This window comes from Mandrillus leucophaeus, unplaced genomic scaffold (assembly GCF_000951045.1).
Source record: "Mandrillus leucophaeus isolate KB7577 unplaced genomic scaffold, Mleu.le_1.0 Scaffold805, whole genome shotgun sequence".
Classification (NCBI taxonomy): Eukaryota; Metazoa; Chordata; class Mammalia; order Primates; family Cercopithecidae; genus Mandrillus; species Mandrillus leucophaeus.
The window spans coordinates 599,927-622,822 of NW_012108753.1; the positions used below are offsets into that span (position 1 = coordinate 599,927).

General features: G+C 37.1%; 1 protein-coding gene across 1 annotated transcript in view; it reads left to right on the top strand.

The window, feature by feature from the left end:
* The window catches only part of HEATR5B (HEAT repeat containing 5B), a 105,230-nt gene that overhangs the window by 9,917 nt on the left and 72,417 nt on the right, over positions 1-22,896 (top strand). The window contains exons 6-17 of the mRNA XM_011967636.1: positions 1,494-1,665; positions 3,652-3,809; positions 5,075-5,324; positions 8,376-8,531; positions 9,312-9,562; positions 12,278-12,389; positions 13,574-13,726; positions 15,257-15,356; positions 15,760-15,869; positions 17,184-17,347; positions 18,039-18,214; positions 21,115-21,220. Coding sequence (XP_011823026.1) covers positions 1,494-1,665; positions 3,652-3,809; positions 5,075-5,324; positions 8,376-8,531; positions 9,312-9,562; positions 12,278-12,389; positions 13,574-13,726; positions 15,257-15,356; positions 15,760-15,869; positions 17,184-17,347; positions 18,039-18,214; positions 21,115-21,220 — 1,908 coding nt within the window. The remainder of the gene's footprint in view (positions 1-1,493; positions 1,666-3,651; positions 3,810-5,074; positions 5,325-8,375; positions 8,532-9,311; positions 9,563-12,277; positions 12,390-13,573; positions 13,727-15,256; positions 15,357-15,759; positions 15,870-17,183; positions 17,348-18,038; positions 18,215-21,114; positions 21,221-22,896) is intronic.

Consider the following 22,896-nt stretch of genomic DNA (forward strand, 5'->3'; position numbering starts at 1 on the left):
TGCTGGGATTTTGATTCAGGTTGCATTGAATTTGGAGAGAATTGCCATCCTAACAATATTAAGTCTTCCACCCTATGAAAGTACGTGATATATCTCTCCATTTATTTTGGTCTTTAATTTCTCTTAGCAACATCTTGTAATGTTAAATGTACAGATCTTGACAGAATACAAATAAGCCTGGGAAAATATGAATAAAATCATGAATTATATCAATGTCAACATCTAGGCTGGCATGGTGGCTCACACCTGTAATCCCAGCACTTTGGGAGGCCAAGACGGAAGGATCACCTGAGGTCAGGAGTTTGAGACCAACCTGGCCAACATGGCAAAACCCCATCTCTACTACAAAAATTAGCCAGACGTGGTGACATGTGCCTGTCAAATCATTTTTCAGCATCTATTGAGATAATGATTTGATTTTTCTTTTTTAGTTTGCTAATGTGTTGAGTAACATTGATTAGTTTTAGAATTTTAACCAATATTGCATTCTTAAGATAAACCTCACTTGGTCATGATGTATTATCTTTATATATTATTTTATTAATGTTGCTAGAAGTTTGTTTAGAAATGTGTATCTGTGTTCATATGGGATATGGATATATAGTTTCTTTTTCATGTAGTGTCTTTGTTAGGTTTCAGCGTCAGGGTGATATTGGCATTATAGGATTAGTTGGAAAGTTCTCTTCAATATTCTGGAAGAGTTTGTATAGAATTGGTATTATTTCTTACCTGAACATTTTGTTGAATTCACTGGTGTAGCCATCTCCTAGAGTTTTTTTTGAGGGAAAGATTTTGAAGTACAGAATCAAATTTTAACATAGATATTGGGCTCTTCAGGTTATCTGTTTCTTCTTGAGAAAATTGTCTATTTCCTCTAAGTTGTCAACTTTATTGGCATAAAGTTGTTCACATATTCTCTTTAACTTTTTAAAACATGTTGAATCTGTAGTGATTTGACCTCTCTCATTTCTAATTTTGGTAATTTGTATTTTTACTGTTTTGTTTTTCCTCATCAGCCTGACTAGAGATTTATCAAATTTATTACTCTTCTTAAAGAAGCAGCTTTGGTTTCATTTCTATTATTTTTCAGTTTCCTAGTCATTAATTTCCTTTATTATTTCCTTTTTCGGCTTACTTTGTGTTGAATTTGCTCTCTTTCATCTAGTTTTTTAAGGGTGAAGCTGAGGTTATTGATTTGAGACCGTTCTTCTTTTCTAATGTGGTAGTTTAGTGTTACATGTTTCTTCCTAACTGGAAACTCTCTCAAAGCAGTAGGCTGGGACAATTGTAGGGTTCATCTTGTTTTTTCCTCATCTCTTAAGGATACCTTAAAATGCTTCATTGCCTGAGGTCCAGTGTCTTGAAAACTTGTTTCATTTATTTTGTCGAGTGTTTTGGTTATCTCAAGAGAGGCGGTGAGTCTGGTTCTTGCTCTTCCATATCTGGAAGCAGATGTTGTAGGATGTTATTTACTTTTTTGTTTTTAATTCCAGTGTCTACTAGAACTACAGAATGAAGCTGTATTTATGTGGACTGCTGAACTAGAAAATATAGCCACTCTCTGCTTTAAGGCTTTGGAAAACTCAAATTATGGGGTACGAGTGGCAGTGTCTAAACTTTTAGGAACAGTCATGGCCACAGCTTTAATGCCAAAACAGGCAACAGGTATTGTGTTTGCCCTTGATTTAGACCATAACAGACCTAATTAGTTATTACATATAGACAGGTCACTGTAATGGATTTAAATTTTTAAGTATCTTTGTCTACTTTTTCATAAAATGAAAGAACCTGGCTGGGCGCGGTGGCTCACAGCTGTTATCCCAGCACTTTTGGGAGGCCAAGACGGTTGGATCACGAGGTCAGGAGTTCAAGACTAGCCTGGCCAAGATGCTGAAACCCCGTCTCTACTAAAAATGCAAAAATTGGCCAGGCGCAGTGGCTCACGCCTGTAATCCCAGCACTTTGGGAGGCCGAGGCAGGTGGATCACAAGGTCAGGAGATCGAGACCATCCTGGCTAACTCGTGAAACCCCATCTTTACTAAAAATACAAAAAATTAGCTGGGCGTGGTGGCGGGCGCCTGTAGTCACAGCTACTTGGGAGGCTGAGGCAGGAAGATGGCATGAACCCGGGAAGCGGAGCTTGCAGTGAGCCGAGATCGTGCCACTGCACTCCAGCCTGGGCAACAGAGCGAGACTCCATCTCAAAAAAAAAAAAAAATTAGCCGGGCATGGTGGTACGCACCTGTAATCCCAGCTACTCAGGAGGCTGAGGCAGGAGAATCGCATGAACCTGGGCAGCAGAGGTTGCAGTGAGCCGAGATCACACTACTGCACTCCAGCCTGGGTGACAGAGCCAGACTCCATCTCAAAAAATTAAAAAAAAAAAAACCCAAATGACATTTTCCTTGATATAGTCACATTTTTTGTGATGATAATGTACAGGATATCTAGAAATTATGCTGGACATACAAGCATATAAGATTTATGAAATGATTTTGGATAATGTATAAAGTACTGGAATCTGGCACTTTATTTGCTATTTCTTTTCAGTCTCTGATGAGTAGATCCCCGTTTGTACCACAGTATTAATTTTTAATTTTTCCTGATTATCATTATAAACAGAATCAGAGGCAGCATTGAGTTTTCAAATTACTCTTGCTTTGCTTCACAGTTCCGTAGAGATATCTCAGGGGTGCCTGTGAGCAGATGCTGAGTGAACCTTGCCCCGGTCTTGTCCTCACCTCTACCCCACCTCTGTATCATAGAAACAGAACCAGATGTTTTAGGTTCAAGTCCTGTCTCTTGTATTTATTAACTGTGAAACCCTATTTCACTTCTCTGAGCTTTGATTTCTTCATCTTTAATGATAATTATTTCAGTAGATTATGATGATGATGTAATGTTTTGAAGTGCTGACTACGTGCCGGGCACTGAATTACGTGTATTACAAAATTTGTTCCTCCTAAAAGCCCTGTGAATTATATGTACTGTTGTTATTACTGTTTTATAGATGAGGAAATAGAGACTTAGAGAGATTCTGTAACTAATTTTCTAAAAACTGTTCTGTGTCGGAAATGAAATTCATGTCCCGGGCAGCCAAATACCAAAGCTTGCATTCTTAGCCATGAGCTTTATACCTCCTCTATAGAATTTTTGTGAGGATTGCATTTGCTACTGTATGTGGAAGGACTTCATAAAATATGAAACTCTATACCAGGGATGCTGATTCAGTTGCATTCCCAGTAACATTTTAATCTATTGGTAACTGCTGTATAGAAAGCAATGTGATGAGAAAAGTTTTTTGTGTCCACCTCAGGTGGGAATGAGAACTGAGATCAGTTAGTAGTATCTGCTGTGGGTACGCTTTGTCCTTATTGTGTTACACACAGTATTGTCATTATTATTAGACTGTTTTGCATAGATTTATTGAATTGCTTTTATTTCTAGCTCTTTCCATTTTTCTGAGCATTTTTTGCTTTGGAATTGAATTCAGGTTTACAAGTACATTGAAAGTTTTAAGAAAAAAATTATAAGGATACTAAACCATTTCCCCATTGTAGTAACATATCCTTAAAAATAATTACTTGAATTATTAAGCTAGAGTGCCGCAGAAATATATTTGCTCATACTTTTATTTTTCTTCCTGAAAGTAATGCGTCAGAATGTGAAGCGAGCAACATTTGATGAAGTCTTAGAGCTCATGGCCACAGGATTTCTGCGTGGTGGGTCAGGTTTCTTAAAGAGCGGTGGAGAAATGTTAAAAGTCGGAGGGTCCGTTAATCGTGAAGTGAGAGTTGGAGTTACACAGGTTTGTAACACATATGTGTAAAATAATTTTGGCTGGGTGTGGTGGCTCATGCCTGTAATCCCAGCACTTTGGGAGGCTAAGGTGGGCGATAGCCTGAGGTCAGGAGTTTGAGACCAACCTGACTAATATGATGAAACCCTGTCTCTGCTAAAAATACCAAAAAATTAGCCAGGCATGGTGGCGCACACCTGTAGTCCCAGCTTCTCACGGGGCTGAGGTAGGAGGATCACATCAGCCAGGGAAGTGGAGGTTGCAGTGAGCCAAGATCATGCCACTGTACTCTAGCCTGGGTGACAGAGGGAGACTCCGTCTCAAAAACAAACAAACAAAGATTTTGTTCATATCACTTATGAAACTTCATGGAAGACTGTTATGAAGTAACAGCTCACAGAGAGATTTTTAATATTGTCTGGTTTCTTTCGAAATGTTTCTTTTACCAAATAAATGAGTTACATTCAAATTCCAAATTACATGCTTATATGGAAATTGAGTAGATATTTAATGATACATAAATAAACCTATGTCTACTATATTTGTGTAAATATCTTTAAAGTTCCTATGTTTTGCTTAACAGAAAATCAGATATAAAATAACTCAGTTTTCATTGAAACTATATTCAGGTAGCTTGAGCATTTAGATTTTAATATTCTCCAACAACCCTGTACCTAAAAATATTGGTTAATGCTTTGATTGGATTTTCTGTCAGTGTTTAGTCACCAATGTAATTATAAGATTATATCTGACTTGGAATTATAATTTCAAATAGCAACACCAGATACGAGGTTATGGTTAATGATCTAATAATACTTAACACCTAATAAGATGAAATGGTGATCATAGTCAAAATCGTGACTGTACCTTGATCCCGGAATAAGTATAAAATATTAGTAAACAATGTTTTAACTTACAGAGAAAGTCGTAAGTAAGATTTTATAGCTCTTTAGGATGTTAAGGTTTTCTTGTTTCTGTAACCTGTTACCTTCCCGATCAGTGGGGTAAATTCAGCTTCCCTTCCCTCTCACTGCTGTCCCTTTGTGTTCTTCATGAAGTTGTTATCTTAAGAACTGTTTTTTAGTCAAAGATACTTCACTAATAATTCCTATTCCGAAAGTAGTAAAAAGATCTCAAGTTTAAATTTTCTCTGTTTTAGTCTCAAATATAATTTATTCTGCATGCTGTTATCATTTATTTTTGTAGTTGCTTTATCTTTGATTTCTGTTCAGTGATGTAAGTATATATGAAGTTGTCCCTTCCTCTATTTACAGGCGTACGTTGTTTTTGTGACAACATTGGGTGGTCAGTGGTTGGAGCGCAGCTTTGCCACGTTCCTGTCCCATGTACTTGATCTGGTTTCCCATCCTCGGGCAACACAAACACATGTGGAGGCTGTGTATTCAAGACGATGTGTTTCCTTTATCCTAAGAGCTACTGTGGGCAGTTTGCTAGGTGAAAAAGCCCAGATTGCAGCTGCCAAAGAAATCTGCCAAGCTATTGGAAAACAAATGAAAGCCGTAGGTAAGAATTGGTATCATTGTGTGTGTTGATTACCTTAGTCATTTAGTTCTTTATTATTATTCTTAATAAATATCGATAGGACTGATTAGTTTATCTTTCTATGTGTTTTCATGCTTATTTTTATTGACTACTCTTATTTGATATTAAAATCACATAATTACAGTGAAATAGAGTTTTTAAAGATTTGGGTGGCATGTTGGTAAGATTGTGTTTTCTGTTTTATTTCTAGCACCTTTGCTGGTTTTATAACTTTCCTGGCATGCAGCAGCACATTGGTTGCTGTCTTCAAAGAATAATATATTGTGATCTTTCTGCTTTTAGAGCCTGTTGTTTTATAAACATATATTTTTATTGTTTCTTTTCCTCCCTTCATAGGCTTAATATGAAAACTTAGAGAGGAACAATTACAGATGGTTATTAGCCCCCACAAGATGCACTGTGAAACCTCAGTTATACATAATTACAAGAAATTCTTTTCTAAAAAGTATCAATTTTATAAATTTTTCAATTTAACAAATAGTTACTGAGTGAGATTTGCAGAGCAGTAATTCGGGATTTCAATAATGAATGAGATAAAGTTTCTGCCTTCATGGAGCTTTTAATCCAGTTATAAGCTAAATATAAAAGCAAGGGCCGGGCGCGGTGGCTCAAGCCTGTAATCCCAGCACTTTGGGAGGCCGAGACGGGCGGATCACGAGGTCAGGAGATCGAGACCATCCTGGCTGACACAGTGAAACCCCGTCTCTACTAAAAAATACAAAAAACTAGCCAGGCGCAGTGGCGGGCGCCTGTAGTCCCAGCTACTCGGGAGGCTGAGGCAGGAGAATGGTGAACCCGGGAGGTGGAGCTTGCAGTGAGCTGAGACCCGGCCACTGCACTCCAGCCTGGGCGGCAGAGCGAGACTCCGTCTCAAAAAAATAAAAAATAAAAAAAAATAAAAGCAAGGCAAAATATAAATTCTAAAAGACAGTTTAGTTTTTTCACTATTAGAAGTATATACTAACTTTAATAAGGCAAATTATATTGCCTAATAGAGGTCTTTTGGAATAAGGATTTAATGAATAAATATCATCAATAATTTATTTTTCAGATATATATGTATTAAATGTTTTATAAAATTAGTGGAAAAAACACATAAATAGTTGTAGTTTTTGTTGTTGATAATGGCTTACTTAGTAAACTAGTTTTATTTTTTATTTTATATTATTTTATTTGAGACAGAGTGTAGCTCTGCTGCCCAGGCTGGAGTGCAGTTGTGCGATCTCAGCTCACTACAACCTCCACCTCCTGGGTTCAAATTATTCTCCTGCCTCACCCTCCTGAGTAGCTGTGATTACAGGCATGTGCCACCACATACCCTGCTAATTTTTGTATTTTTAGTAGAAACAGGGTTTCACCACATTGGCCAGGCTGGTCTTGAACTCCTGACCTCAAGTGATACACCTGCCTTGGCCTCCCAGAGTGCTGGGAGTACAGGTATGAGCCACCATACCCAGCCAGTAAACTAGTTTTAAATGTATAGAGCTAACTGAAAATTATGAATTGTGAATTAAAGAGTGTTTAATGAGATATCATTCCTTAGATATGCTAAAATAGTCATCTGTCTTAGATTCACAACTTAAAGAATAATTTGCATGTTGATTCACTGAGGAAATGTTTAGTGCACAAAATAGTGGGAGTAAAATAGCAAGCCAGATGCATACAGCACCTGTCCACAGGGAGCTTAAACTTAGCAGTCAAAAGCTAGAGTTTATGCTTTTCCAAGTCCAGAAATACCTAAAAACAAAAGAGTTATTTGGCCAGGCATGGTGGCTCATGCCTGTAATCCCAGCACTTTGGGAGGCCAAGATGGGTCAATCACTTGAGGCCAGGAGTTCTTCGAGAACAGCCTGCCCAACATGGTGAAACCCTGTCTCTACTAAAAAATACAAAAATTAGTTGGGCATGGTAGTATACACCTATAGTCCCAGCTGCTCAGAAGGCTGAGGTGGGAGGATTGCTTGAACCCAGGAGGCAGAGGTTGTAGTCAGCTGAGATGGCACCACTACACTCCAGCTTGGGCAACAGAGCAAGGCTCTGTCTCAAAAAAAAAAAAATTTAATTACAGTCCTCAATTTATTAATCTGTTATATCCTATTATTCTGTATTAAGTATTTTATAGTCTGTTAAGTCATAATGATGCAAAAAAGAAAGTTTTACTATCATTTAAAGGTTCTTAATGTTAAGGTCATAAATTCGTTATTTGATTTTTTTTTTAAGTCCTGAAAGCAGAATTAAATACAATGATACGTACTGGGGATTTGTGGGCCAGAATGTATTCTCAATTAGTAATTTGGCAAGGGATCTTTAATTGTCTCTTGTCAAACACATTTCAATTCTAGGGGAAGCTAAAAGGTTGGGGTAGCGGGCAGCAAGGCTAATGGAACTTTCAGAAGCATTCCAGTAAGAAGTTCTTAAGTCATTTTCCTTATAGATCCATTTTCTGGTCAGTAATTTGACAGATACCTCCAATATATTGGAACACTTAAAGTAGCAATGGTAATAAAGTAATAATAGCTGCTAACATTTATTGAATGTGTATTATGGGCAGCATTGTGTTAAATTCTTTATATGCACTGACTTTTTAATCACCACAGTACCATTTGAAATAGGCATATAAGCCCGTTAACAGATAAGGAAATTGGGACAGAAAAGTTGAATATCTTGCCCAACGTCACATAATTAATAAAACTAGTGGAATTGGGATTTGAACCCGAGTCTTGTTTCTGCGGTATCTGTGCTTTTATACAAACTGGATTGCTGCCGCTCACTAAAATCAGGTTGTATTCCTGGAAGCAAAGATATCTCAGTGTATATTTTAGCATTATTATAAAGCCATTAAACAGTGTTTTTAAGTCACTTCAGTGTTTAGTTCTACAAGTTTTCCACTGAGAAATAACTGCATAGTTTTTAACACTGAGACATCAACTGGTATGGCTAAAATCATAAATTGTGTAGACCAAAAAAACCATTCAGTTCTCCTATGTCAAAGACATGATTTTGTGTTTCCAGAAGCAGTAGTGAATGACACAAGTGGAGAAAACAAATCTGGTGCAGCAGACATTGCAGCAAGCCAGCATGTGATGGTCTGTGCCCTCCAGGAACTCGGGAGCCTGGTGCAGAGCTTGAATGCCACTGCATCCCCTCTTATTCAAGAAGCATCTATAGGTTTGACATTCAGTTACTTCCTAGCATGTTTCTTTCACTTTTTTCAGTCATAAGTGTGATTGATATTTAATTCCTGATTAGTTGCTTATCATCATCATTAGCACTTCAGATCATCAGGTTTTACTTAAATTAAGATTCATTGTGATAGGCTGGGCGCGGTGGCTCATGCCTGTAATCCTAGCACTTTGGGAGGCCCTGGTGGGCAGATCACTTGAGGTCAGGAGTTCGAGACCATCCTGGTCAACGTGGTGAAGGTCTGTTTCTACTAAAAATATAGAAATTAGCCAGGTGTGGTGACATGTGCCTGTAATCTTCTTGGGAGGCTGAGGCAGGAGAATTGCTTGAGCCCAGGAGGCATAGGTTGCAGTGAGCCAAGATCGTGCCACTGCACTCCAGCCTGGGAGACAGAGCGAGTCTCAAAAAAAAAAAAAAAAAGATTCCTTGTTAAGAATATTGAATTAAATGGTTAAATAAAGTTTTGGAACAGAAATCGAAAGCAATCGTGGTAGTTTTTTAATAAAAATTGACTAAAATTTGTTGAAGACTTCTATTAAATTTTACATCAACATTGGATATAATTGTACTATGTTCTTCATAGAAAACGTTCCTTTGAAGTACTCTACTATTTATGAATAATATATGTAGTTTTAGGCAAAGTTATGGATCTATATGGGTGAAATCATGGTGATTGTGATTTCTTATTGTTTTTTAGGTAGTCTTTGAGTTTCTGAAATAATTTGGCTTCATTAAAGAGTAATATTTTGAGTATTTCTTTTTTAGGGCTTTTGGAGATTGTGACTTCAGTGCTGCTTCATCCAAGCATGGCTGCCCGACTTGCTGCTGCATGGTGTTTGCGCTGTGTGGCTGTGGCATTACCTTTCCAGCTGACACCATTTCTAGACAGGTGTGCAGAGCGGCTCAACAACTTGAAGACCTCACCAGAAGCTGTTAGTGGATATAGTTTTGCAATGGCTGCTTTGTTAGGTGGAGTACATCAGTGTCCTTTGGGCATTCCTCATGCCAAAGGAAAGGTATGATGGAGATCCTAGATATGTGAATGTTGTCACATGGGCTTTGGTCTTCATAGGAATGCTGCTGTGTTTCATGTTGAATGGGATGGTCAAATAACAGTTTTACTATGTTAATGTAAAACATAGTGTTCTTACTATAGGGTTAGCAGACCCTAATTATAATTTGATATTTAATTCTGATGTAAGGATAATAGATTTTGTCTAAGTATAGTAACATGTTATAATTTATTTTAGAGGGAAAGAATAAAAAACAGCCTAGGCAACATAGTGAGACCCCTTCATTATAAAAAATTAAAATTTAAGTTAGCCAAGCTTCATGGTCCTAGCTGCTGGGGAGGATGGGTTGGAAGGATCACTTGAGCCCAGGAGTTTGAGGTTACAGTGAGCTATGAACATGCCACTGTCCTCCAGCCTGGATGACAGACCAAGACCTACACTGTCTCTAAAAAAAAAAAAAACCCAACCTTATACTAATATAGTAATTATTTGAAAGTCAGAGCTTTTCTTTCAGCTTTTAGAAATAAAAGTTCACATTGCTATATATTCAAAGATGTTAGGAGAATATGCTATTGTCATATTTAGCATTTTGATAATGTTTAATAAAAACTGAGTAGTTTTAATAAATCATGGCTGGACATGGTCGCTCATGCCTGTAATCCCAGCACTTTGAGAGGCTGAGGCAGGTGGATCATTTGAGGTCAGGAGTTTGACACCAGCCTGGTTGACATGGTGAAACCTTGTCTCTACTAAAAATACAGAAAAATTAGCCAGGCATTGTGGCTCATGCCTGTAATCCCAGCTACTTGGGAGGCTGAGGCAAGAGAATCGCTTGAACCCAGGAGGCGGAGGTTGCAGTGAGCTGAGGTTGCGCTACTGTACTCCAGCCTGGGTGACAGAGTAAGACTCCGTCTCAGAAAATAAAATAAAATAAAAATATGAGTAGCTTTTTTTTTCTGCTTTCTTTCTATTTATATTACTATCATGGTTTTCTTCTCAGTAATCTTAAGTGTTTATATAAATATTATGTGAAACCCTACATAGGCAGATTGGGGCTAGAGTTTTAAATTTTTATTTTTTTCTGAGACATTAAGCCCAGGTCCATTCATAGGAGTTGCATAGCTACCGATGAAATCCAGACTTCCCTCTCACTTTGTCAAACAGTTGCTTCCTCATTCTTCTCATTTTCCTTAGACTTTCTGTCTTCCCCACACCTGCCATCTTCCTCACACCACTTTCATATTTTACATTTGCCCAGAGATCCTTAGGGACTACCCAGTACTCAGAGAGTAAAATATAATCTCCTTTGTCTGATAAACTGCTATCTTGTAATTTGACTTCATTCCGTCTGTTCATTCTAATTTCCTGTTGCTCTGATTAGACTAGTTATCTTGCTTCCTTCTCTGGCCTTTTTCAGCTTAGCAGGCTTTGCTTTGCTAACCTCATAGAGTTTCATCTCCCGGCTCATTCAATTGTACCAAATTTAAGTCTATACTAGCCATTCCGTGTGGATGTTAATACAGCAAAGCATTCAGAACAGGTGTAGCCCATGTGGCCACTAAATAAATGCTATCATTATTGGCACTATTATTCCACGTTCAAAGATTTGTCGAACTCCTGTTATGCATCTCCCATTGAGCTAACCTTGCCTGGGCGTGGTGGCTCAGACCTGTAATCCCAATGCCTAGGGAGGCTGAGGCTAGAGGATCACTTTAAGTCAGAAGTTTGAGACCAACCTGGGAAACATAGCAAGACCCTCTCATACAAAAAAATAAAAAATGAAATTTTTAAAATTAGCCAAGTATGTTGGCATACACTTGTAGTCCTAGCTACTCAGGAGGCTGAGGTAGGAGGATCCCTTGAGCCCAGGAATTCCACGTTACACCGAGCTATGATTGTGCCACTGCACCCCAGCCTGGGTGACAGAGTGAGACCCTGTCTCTAAAAACCAAACAAATAAATAAGCTAATCTTTTGGAGCTTACCGTCTTAGGAGACACAGGAAAAATGAGAAGTGGATTTGTCGCATGATGAAATGACAAAAGTAGTAGCACAGATGCTATGTTAACTTATTTTATCCTTGCAAGGCTGAGATAGGCATTCCTATTATTTCTGTTTTTACCAGTGATGGAACTAAGTTGTTGTAGATGAGAATGCGAGTAAATGGCAGAGATGGCATTTGGCCCTGGAGCTTGTCCTTAACTACTACACTGTTCTGGGTCTCTTCAGAGTCATCATTTCAGTCAAGACTGACCAGGTCTTGATGTCTTCAAAACATGCTAATAACGTGAAAGGACAAAGTCTTCTTTTGTGTGTGTGTGTGTTTTTTTTTTTGTTTTGGAGACGGAGTCTCACTCTGTCACCCAGGCTGGAGTGCAGTAGTGCGATCTCGGCTCACTGCAACCTCTGCCTCCCCAGTTCGAGCAATTCTCCTGCCTCATCCTCCCGCAGAGCTTGGACTACAGGTGCCCGCCACCATGCCCAGCTAATTTTTTTGTATTTTTTAGTAGAGACAGGGTTTCACCGTGTTGCCCAGGCTGGTTTTGAACTCCTGAGCTCAGGCAATCCACCTGCCTCAGCCTCCCAAAGTGCTAGGATTACAGTCATGAGCCACCGCGCCCAGCCAACAACTTCTTTTAAGTAAAGTATGCTAGTTATCTGTGTCCTTATTTAATGTAACTTCTTTGAATTAAAATCCAATTCTAAACTTTTCTTGCAGATGGTAGTTAGTATTGCTGAAGATCTTTTACGAACTGCTGCCCAAAATAGCAGGCTATCTTTACAGCGCACCCAAGCTGGCTGGCTTTTACTTGGAGCACTTATGACTTTAGGTATAATTATATTTGAATAGGATTTTGTCACACTATAACCGTCAGTAGCCTGTAAAGTAAATTTAATTTAAAAGTATTAAACTTCACATTCTAGATTTTCATTGAAGTTGTAAAAATGGTAAAGATGTTTTCCTCGTCATTTGCTAGTAGATTTCTCTTTTTGGTAATTATTGCTTAAGTACATTTAGTGAGAAAGTTGTTAGCAAAGTTTCACCTTTACCATCAGAATAACCTTTGTCTACCTGATGAGTTTAGTGTTTAAAAGAGATGAAAATATGAGGAAAAATGCCATCCCCTAAGTGAAAACCAGCAATGTGATTTTAGTAGAGTGGTAAAGTCACATTTAATTGGTGTTGGTATTTTCTGGGGTAACGCTTAATGTGTTTCACTCTTAAGTAGTATGACAAATAGGCAATACAGGCAAAATTTAACTTGTACATAGTACAAAAATACCTATTATTGTGATGGCCTATGTTCACATTTTAGTTCATATGTTTAGCTGCTGCTGTAAAAAGTGTGTGTATATGTGTACTACAAAGTTATGATACAGATCTAAGCATCTGTCTATTGGAAATTATAGTTTGACCTACTTTTCTTTTCTGAAGAAAATAAAAAGTTGCAACTCATTTCCAGGAGTTTATGTTAAGTGGTATGTTAAATGAGTTACTTAGCAATGTAAATATAGATTCCTAGGTCCGAATATATTGCTTCTCCATGAAACTAAATTGGCCATGTAAATTACCCCCAAAACTGAGGAATATGTATATGTATGTGTGTGGGAGTGGGTGTATCTGTTTATATACATATATATATGAAAAAGACCTCATAGAATGTGTCCCAGATGTATTTTATTGATAATATGCAATCCACCATTCTCAATATAGTTGGGTAATCCTTTAAAAATTGCTTTTTGTGTATTTATGTTTGGATTCTGAAAGTATTGATAGTTCAAGGTGAATTTTGTTATGCGTTGATCTATATTTTAATCAGTGAATGAAGTTTGAAAATAATGTAATTTTAGAGATAAAAATAGAGTGAAATGACAGATACTGTTAAATATCAGTATTTTACTCTATTTTCGTCTCTAAAGTTACATAAAGTTTGTGTTGGGCTCATTTTCCTTGACACCTGTTTGGAAGGTTTGTTACATATACATGGTTTTATATTCTCATTTTCTTGGTTAGGACCGTCTGTCGTTCGTTACCATCTGCCCAAGATGTTGTTGTTGTGGCGAAATGTTTTCCCACGTTCCTTAAAGGAATTGGAAGCTGAGAAGGCCCGAGGCGATTCTTTTACCTGGCAGGTAACTTTGGAAGGTCGTGCTGGAGCCCTATGTGGTAAGAACTGAAAGGATTGTGCTTTCACAATATTAGGATATTACTAAAATATTTATAAAGTAAAAGAAACTAGGTAATGATAAATTCATAGGCTTTTAGATTTAAAAAGAAGCTTTATAAATGATCTACTTCAGTTTGCTAATTTTGTAATAAAAATGAAACTGAGACTCTGAAAAAGTGTTTAGACCTGGTGATTAGACAGGAACTAGAACCCAGTCCTCTTATTCCCACTTGTTGCTATCTTACCTGTCAAAGAAGCACTGAGTCACCATGTGAAAAAAAAAAAACAACCCAATAGCTATTTAAAGAAAAAGAAACTCAGAATTACCAAAGTGATTGCATTTGCAGTTAGTCTTTTCATAATGGAGAAACAGCTGTTTTTTTACATCTTTATCAAATCTCCAAACCTTAATATATTTTTCAGATGTCAACATTACAAAAATTACAGATACAGTTGTTTTTGTCTGGGAGTTACAGGAAACACTCAGGTTTTGTTTCATTTGAGAACTAGAATGACATTGGATGTCCCAGTTCTTTTTTGGTTTATCTCAGGGTGAAAAGTACTTCTTTTTCCAAACTGGGAGAGAGATATACATTTAACCACAAGGGCAGCCAGGCTAGGGGGCACCTTTACTCACACATCCAGGAGGTGTTTTAGTCTTGGCTCTATTGCTAAAGGGCCAATAAAAATATTCTTTCCTCACTGGACCATTTTTGTTTGTATACGTATATATTTACATAAATATATGTAAAAATTCAAAATGCGAAAATATATGTAGTGGCTGGGTGTGGTGGCTCACGCCTGTAATCTCAGCACTTTGAGAGGCCGAGGCAGGTAGATCACTCTCAGGAGTTCTAGACCAGCCTGACCAATATGGTGAAACCCCGTCTCTACTAAAGATGCAAAAATTAGCCAGGCGTGGTGGCGGCCACCTGTAGTCCCAGCTACTCGGGAGACTGAGACAGGAGAATTGCTTGAACCTGGGACACGGAGGTTGCAGTGACGTGGAGGTGTAGTGAGCCGAGATCCCGCCACTGCACTCCAGCCTGGGTGAGTGTGAGACTCCGTCTCAAAAGAAATAGATATATATGTATATGTATATACACACACACACACATACACACATACGTATCTGTAAAAATTGCAAAAATATATGTAATATATGTAAAAATTCATGTAAATTTTAAGGCATTGTTTATACACATAAATGTATATGTTTATAAACAGTGCCTTAAAATTTCTTTCTTTGTAGTCATCTGAGTTCCTATGGGATTATAGTCCTCTGATTTCCACCTACAGAAATCTCTCTAACCGGTACCTTCTCTTCCTCCATTTTTCTGTCCACCTTTTTTCTAGCCTTTTCCATGATTTTTCTTTGTAGTTGTTGCAAGTTTTTCTTTTGGTTCGACGTGGTTTCAGAACCTTATATGTTGTAATAATTAAATATTAAAACTGCCTTTATATTTATACAATTTTGTAAATTCATGTTCACAAAAGCTACTCCAAATCTGTCCTTTTAAACATTTTAGCCATGAGGAGCTTTGTTGCACATTGTCCTGAGCTCCTAACCGAAGATGTGATTCGAAAATTGATGACCCCTATTGAATGTGCCATGACCATGATGTCACAGTAAGTAAGCAATTAGGACAAGTTCACATCCTATTTTATATATTAAATATATAACAAATTATATATATATAAAATATATAGCAAATTATAATATATAATTAAATATATGTTAAATATATATATTATAGTTCTCAGCCATATTTTGTGCTTTCTTCTAGAATCATCTAGGAAACATATACAACTTTATTTTTGTAATACAACTTTACAAATTACAGCAATGGTGTGGACTGAAATACAGTTGTATCTTAAAGTGTTTTTGTTACAGTGAAGATCACAACATAAGCTAAAATGAAAGTGTTTACTTATCAGTGTACTTTGGCAGTACATTGATACATTGCTAAAAAAATGTATAAGTAATACATATTTTGGTAAGCCAATACCAACTATGTTTTTGATATTTTAGCATTCCATCTGTAATTAAAGCCCATGGAGCTCATCTGAAAGCCAGTGCTGCAATGGTCCGTTTAAGACTTTATGATATCTTGGCTTTGTTACCTCCAAAAACTTATGAAGGTAAATTAAACATTTGTGGTATCTGATAAAAATTTTTCTTTACAGTTCTTCACTGTGTTATGGAGTCTGACCAAGGCTCTCCCGTGGACTTACTTTGCAAAGGAAGGTCACCGTTTTATTTTTCTTCATGTAGAGTAGCTGACGCTTGTTGACTGCTTACTGTGTTCTGGGTCTCATTTTTAGCCCTTTGCATGTATTAGTTTCTTTGACTCTTTTGCAACTTATGAGGCCATTAGTCCTATTTTATAGATGAAGAATCTCAGATTGAGAGACTTAAAGAAACTTAACTTACCCAAGACTTAGAGGTAGTTAAGTGGCAGAGCTTGGATTCAAATCTAGCTGGTTTATCTTCAAAGTATGCACTTTTTTTTTTTTTTTTTTTTTGAGATGGAGTCTCGCTCTGTCGCCCAGGCTGGAGTGCAGTGGCCGGATCTCAGCTCACTGCAAGCTCCACCTCCCAGGTTTACACTATTCTCCTACCTCAGCCTCCTGAGTAGCTGGGACTACAGGCGCCCGCCACCTCGCCCGGCTAGTTTTTTGTATTTTTTTAGTAGAGATGGGGTTTCACCGCGTTAGCCAGGATGGTCTCGATCTCCTGACCTCGTGATCCGCCCGTCTCAGCCTCCCAAAGTGCTGGGATTACAGGCTTGAGCCACCACCGCTCGCGGCCCAAAGTGTGCACTTTTAATGCTTCCTATGTATTGTAATATAGCCAATATGCTTCCTATATATTGTAATATAGCCAATAATTCAAGGATCTGGAGGGAGAAATCAAATATTATATAAAATATTAATAGTAAATAAACCATTGATTTATTTCTGGTATCATCATGCCCAGGAATTTTGGTGTGCTGTGGTTCATTGTTTATATATTATTGGGCAATAAATAGTAAATAATCATCATATCACATTTAATATATTTAAAATAAAGTATCTTTTTTTGTGTGTATGTTTGAGACAGGGTCTTGCTGTGTTGCAGAGGTTTGTCTCAATCTCTTAGGCTCAAGCAATCCTCCCGCCTCAGCCTGCTGAGTAGCTGGGACTACAAGCATGCTGTGGCATGTGCCTCTCTTTCCTCTATTTGAGTTTTTTGGTTATTTTAAATAATTTGGGCAGAAAGACACAATACAGTATATGAAAGGAAGTACCATTATTGTATATTAAAACCAGCATTTAAATATAGATTTTTTTAAGAAGAGAACAAAGACCTAATTTTTTTATTCCTGTTGAACATGTTGCAGCTCTTTGTGGGCAATGATTATAATTTTCACAAAAATTATTCTTTTTAATCTGATCTGAAGTTCTGTTTTTTAGGATCTTTTAATGCACTTCTTAGAGAATTGGTAGCGGAATTCACTTTGACTGACAATTCAGCCAACACAACTACTTCCCTCCTCAGATCCCTCTGCCATTATGATGACAGTGTTCTTCTTGGTTCTTGGCTTCAGGAAACTGATCATAAATCAATTGAGGACCAGGTAATAAACCATACAGGGAAATGAAATACTTAATCTGAAACAATGGTCCTATTACACACTGTCACTTAAAAAGAAAGTAGTGTATAGAAAGGTTTAATCCCCATTTAGTGTTCTTAGACACTTAAAGATGGCATCCTGGTGGTAGTGAAAAAAGTTAAACAAGAAGAGTTAGAATTTGGCAAATTGTCTTTATTTAATATTCTTTGTATTTAGATACCTTGTGGTGGCTGTGATAAAGATCAGTTTTAATTGGCTTTTTGGTTTTTGGTATTTTGTTTTAGTTTTGTTTTGGGACAGGTTGGAAAGGAATAAGTTAGTAGGTTGAAGATTTAGAACTTTCGCCCACTGAATATATTATTTCTTATGTACTTTTTAAAAAGACTGATTAAAGCCCCATTTAAAATAATTGTTTGTGGGATTAAGTTCTTGCTTATATTGTTCACGCAGTAAGGTGGGTAGTGTAAACATGTTTTCAAATGAATAAAGCTTTTCTTAAAATTGTAGAAGGTGTTACTGATGATTTTTTAATGACCAAATTAACATTTTGGTCTGTTTTCAAATGTTCGGATCCAATCATTCTTTTTTTGTTGCCTTTTCTCCTTTTTCCTCTGCTGTAATCCTCATTCCTAATGTTTAATAAGTGGATTTCCTAAAGTAGATTTTGAATAATTTTTATATCACTCTTTTGCAGCTCCAGCCAAACAGTGCATCAGGAAGTGGGGCTCTGGAACATGATCCTTCCTCCATTTATTTACGGATCCCTGCTGGAGAAGCGGTACCTGGTCCCCTCCCTCTCGGAGTCTCAGTCATTGATGCCTCTGTGGCCCTTTTTGGTGTAGTGTTTCCTCATGTTTCTTATAAACACCGGTTAGTATAAAGTCAGTCAGGTAATTTTTGTTAAATACATATTATATTAAACAAAGAGTAGATTTTCTCATCCCAGTTAACTCTGCAATAAAGTGAGTTATTATAATACTTAAACAGCACTCTTACAGATTTACTAACATAAGTGACACATACATGATGAAAAAAATTGCATGCAAATTCCATATAATTTGAGACTGTATGTAAGATTTGACCCTGTGAACTAGCATCTGATATTGGTTGCATTGTGGACTGTGTATTCCTTAACAAAATTTTCATTATATATGCTAGAAATGACAACTGTTGGCAAAAAAAAATGCATTATAATAGTTCGTTTGATAGTTTATAAGTAGGTCTTGACTGTATCTTTAATTAAGGACGTCAGTTTGCTAAGCCTGTTGACTTTGTTGTTGAAGAAGTAAATGGGTGAAAATTCCACTCCCTAATAGCATTTGTGAGATGATTCAAGTCTAAAACTTGGAAACTAACATAATTGGTTCTTTTTGTAATAGAAGCATTTTGGTTTGCTATATTCTGTTTCCACAGACACTATTCCTAGCTTTAGTAGGCAGTTTGCATATTGTGATTTTCCCAAAAGGAAAACAGAAATGAATTAATACAAGATCATCACAGATAACTTAAAAGCTTTACAAAATTAAAATGCCTTAGAAATATTGTTGGGTCTGGTGTGGTGGCTTATGTCTGCAATCCCAGCACTTTGGGAGGCTAAGGCAAGAGAATTGCTTGAGGCCAGGAGTTTGAGACCAGCCTGGGAAACATAGTGAGACACTCATCTCTACAAAAATTACAAAATAAAAAATGTTTTTAATATGTAGGTTACTTGATTAATTGCTTTTTAATTTGAGGAGAAAAAATATATCTTTAAATATGTAGGTTACTTGATATAATTTCTTTTTCATTTGAGGAGAAAAAAGTTTAAATATGAAACTTTACCCTACCCAAATACCTTTAAGAACATTTGGTTGCCATGTAAATGTTAAATGATGTTAAAGTTGGAAGAATCTTATAAAGCATCTATTTTAACATTTTGGTTTTAAATCTTAAGGAACTCCATATCTAAGAGTTTTTGATTTACCCAAGGTTATACAACTAGCTATGAAAGTTGTAACTGAAATCCAGGATTATCTTAATTCTATATGATTGCTTTTATAGAATAAGATGAAGTATAAATAAATTCTATTAAAATATTAACATAATAAATAACATAAATATCCAATAGTAGGATAAGTGGATAAATAATAGAAAGTCCATTTGTGTAGAGACAGTGTTTTGATAGAAGATGCTCATGATACAATGTAAATTAAAAAGGTAAAAAGCTAGAAGTGATCCTACTTTGGTTTTTAACCAGCAGGCTGTGCAGCTTAATATATTTACTGCTGTTCTTAGTGCACTAAAGGTACTTACTTTTAAAAGTTTTTTAAAGCACATCAAAATGTACATGTGTACACTTACATCTGAACCTATATCTTCATGTGAATTTTGAAGAATGCTTTGACCTGAGACCTGTGGACTATTGTAAATTGAGCTTTAAATCCATAATTACAGCGACTTCAGGGAGATTTTATTACCAACTTTAGGTTATAATTGTCTTAGTACTAAATCCAACTTCCTTGGATTCTTTTGTTTCACATCATTTCTTTTTAGAAGAATACTCTCTCACTCTCTTTTTATCAAAATCTTCTGAAATGGGCCGCTCCCATCTGTAATTCCAGCACTTCAGGAGGCCAAGGTGGGCAGATCACCTGAGGTCAGGAGTTTGAGACCAGTCTGGCCAACATGGTGAAATCCTGTCTCTACTAAAAATACAAAATTAGCTGGGTGTAGAGGCGAACACCTGTAGTCCCAGCTACTCAGGAGGCTGAGGCAGGAGAATCATTTGAGCCCAGGAGGCAGAGGTTGCAGGGAGGCAAGATTGTACCATTGCACTCTAGCCTGGGCAACAAGAGGGAAACTCAGTCTCCAAAAAAAAACAAAAAAAAAAAGACTGGGCGTGGTGGCTCACACCTGTAATCCCAGCACTTTGGGAGGCCGAGGTGCTCAGGGCAGATCACCTGAGGTCAGGAGTTCGAGACCAGCCTGAGCAACGTGGAGAAACCCGGTCTCTACTAAAAATACAAAATTAGCCAGACGTGGTGGCACATGCCTGTAATCCCAGCTGCTCGGGAGGCTGAGGCAGGAGAATTGCTTGAACCTGGGAGGCGGAGATTGTGGTGAGCCAAGATCGTGCCGTTGCACTCCAGCCTGGGCAATAAGAGCGAAACTTCATCTCAAAAGAAAAAGAGAGAAAAATCATCTAAGATGGCCATGGATTTTTTTTTTTATAAACTGATTCTTTTTTTGTGTTAAAGCAAAGAACAATTCACTTCTGGTTTTTTACATTTTAAAAAGTTAGCCAAAGCTAAATCTTTTTTGAACTTTCTTGAAAGCTTTGGAGGCTAGGACATGAGGTACTATTCTCTCTAAGAGTATTTTTAAAAAAGGAAAAAGAATTATACTACATTAAAAATGTTCTAACTTAAAAATCTTCCACAGAGATGCATAATTAATGATTGTTATCTGTACGAGAAACCTTGAGCATCTACTAGATGCCAGGCGCTTTGTTGGACACTGCTGTTGATGTTGAGGACCACTGCAATTATGACCTTATTTTGTTAATTGAAACTTAGTATCTAGTCTCTTGCCTTGTTCCATTTAATAACCGCATGTCTGTATAATAATTTGGGAGAAGGAGATCTGATTTGGACCAGCTGTGGGAATGAAATAGAAAAGAGATGGCGTGGGGAATTATTTGCTAAACAATTAACTTGTACTCTTCTTATCGGTTTTTGAGCCATATTTGAATAAAATTTGTCACTAATGTGATTTTTTTCTTATTGTTATAGATTACAAATGTTGGATCACTTTGCCGAATGTGTTAAACAAGCTAAAGGTGTCCGCCAGCAGGCTGTGCAGCTTAACATATTTACTGCCGTTCTTAGTGCACTAAAGGTATTTACTTTTAAAACGTACTGTTCTGAAATATGATTTTAATTAATGCATTTAATAAGCCAGACATAGCAAGATTATTATAATGTTTATATGTATATCACTTGGTAACTATGCCTTTATATTAGCTTAATTAAATTACTTGAAACTTTATGTTAAGGCTCAGTGTAGTTAAATAAGCGTTTTATATTTTAATGTTGTTAAAGTTTATGTTTCAATTTGAACTTCAGATTTTACAAGTGCCAATAAATTCTTTCAGAATTTTTGAAAGTGTTTGACAAATGAAATCTGATATTCTACTGAAGGTTAACTAAATAGAACTGAAGCTTGATTTGTGGTTTAGGCCGTAAATCATGTGAGGCAGTGTTATATAGTTGAAAGAATGTTGCATTTAGAGATTGTGTTCTAGTTAAGCTGCTGTAGGTTTGTGTCCAGAGTAATTTCCTTAACCTTTTTTAACTTTTTTTGATTTGTAGTTTCTACAGGTATGAAGTAGAATACAGTAGTCCCTTCCTTATCTACAGTTTTGCCTTCTGCAGTTTCAGTTACCTATGGTCAACTGTGGTTTGAAAATACTTTAAATGGAAAATTCCAGAAATAATTTATAAGTTTTCAATTGTGCAGCATTCTGAGTAGCATGATAAAATCTTGTACTGTCCTGCTCCATCTTGCCCTGTCCTGCCTAGGACGAAAATCATCTCATTGTCCAGTGATTCCACACTTTCTGTCCTACCTGTCTGCTATTCACTTAGTCACCATCTGTCTCAGTTATCTGATGGGCTGCTGCGGTATGGCAGCACGTATGTTCAGGTAACCCTTATTTTACTTCATACTGGCCCCAAAGTGCAAAAGTAGTGATTCTGGCAATTTGGATATGCCAAGGGGAAGCTGTAAAGTGCTTCCTTTAAGTGAAAAAGAGAAAGTTCTCAACTTAAGAAGGAAAGGAATAATATCATGTGCCAAAATTGCTGAGATCTACAGGAAGGACAAGTCTTCTGTCTGAAATTGTGAAGAAGGAAAGAGGAATCTGTGTTAGTTTTGCTGTCCCATCGCAAATTACAAAAATTATGGCCACGGTGTGTGATAAATGCCTAGTTAAAATGGAAAAGGCATTAAGTTTGTGAGTAGAAGACGTGAACAGAAACAAGTTCCCATTGACAGCAATCAGGTTCCTAATCCCATGGTTCAGACATCCAAGGTGGGCCTTGGAATGTGTCCCAGAGGGGACCACTGTTACAAATATTTTGCCTATCTCACGGAGTTCATGCATCATACTAGGCACTCTATCATAACATATTTGAATACTTTTTATATTATTTAGCGCTAAGCTTAAAGTATTGTTTTAAAGTAAAATGGTAACAAATATGTGTTTGCACGAGCATGTCTTAATCAATGCCTATATATATCCCTTTTCTCTGATGTTTACAAAACCTTAAGTCATGTTTTGTAAACATCAGGGGAAAAGGGATATATATAGGCATTGATTATAGAAATAAAGGTTTGGGGCCAGGCACAGTGGTAATCCCAGCACTTTGGGAGGCCAAGGCGGGGGTATCACTTGAGGTCAAGAGTTTGAGACCAACCTGGGCAACATGGTGAAACCCCATCTCTACTAAAAATACAAAAATTAGCTGGGCGTGGTGTCAGGCACCTGTAATCTCAGCTACCAGGGAGGCTGA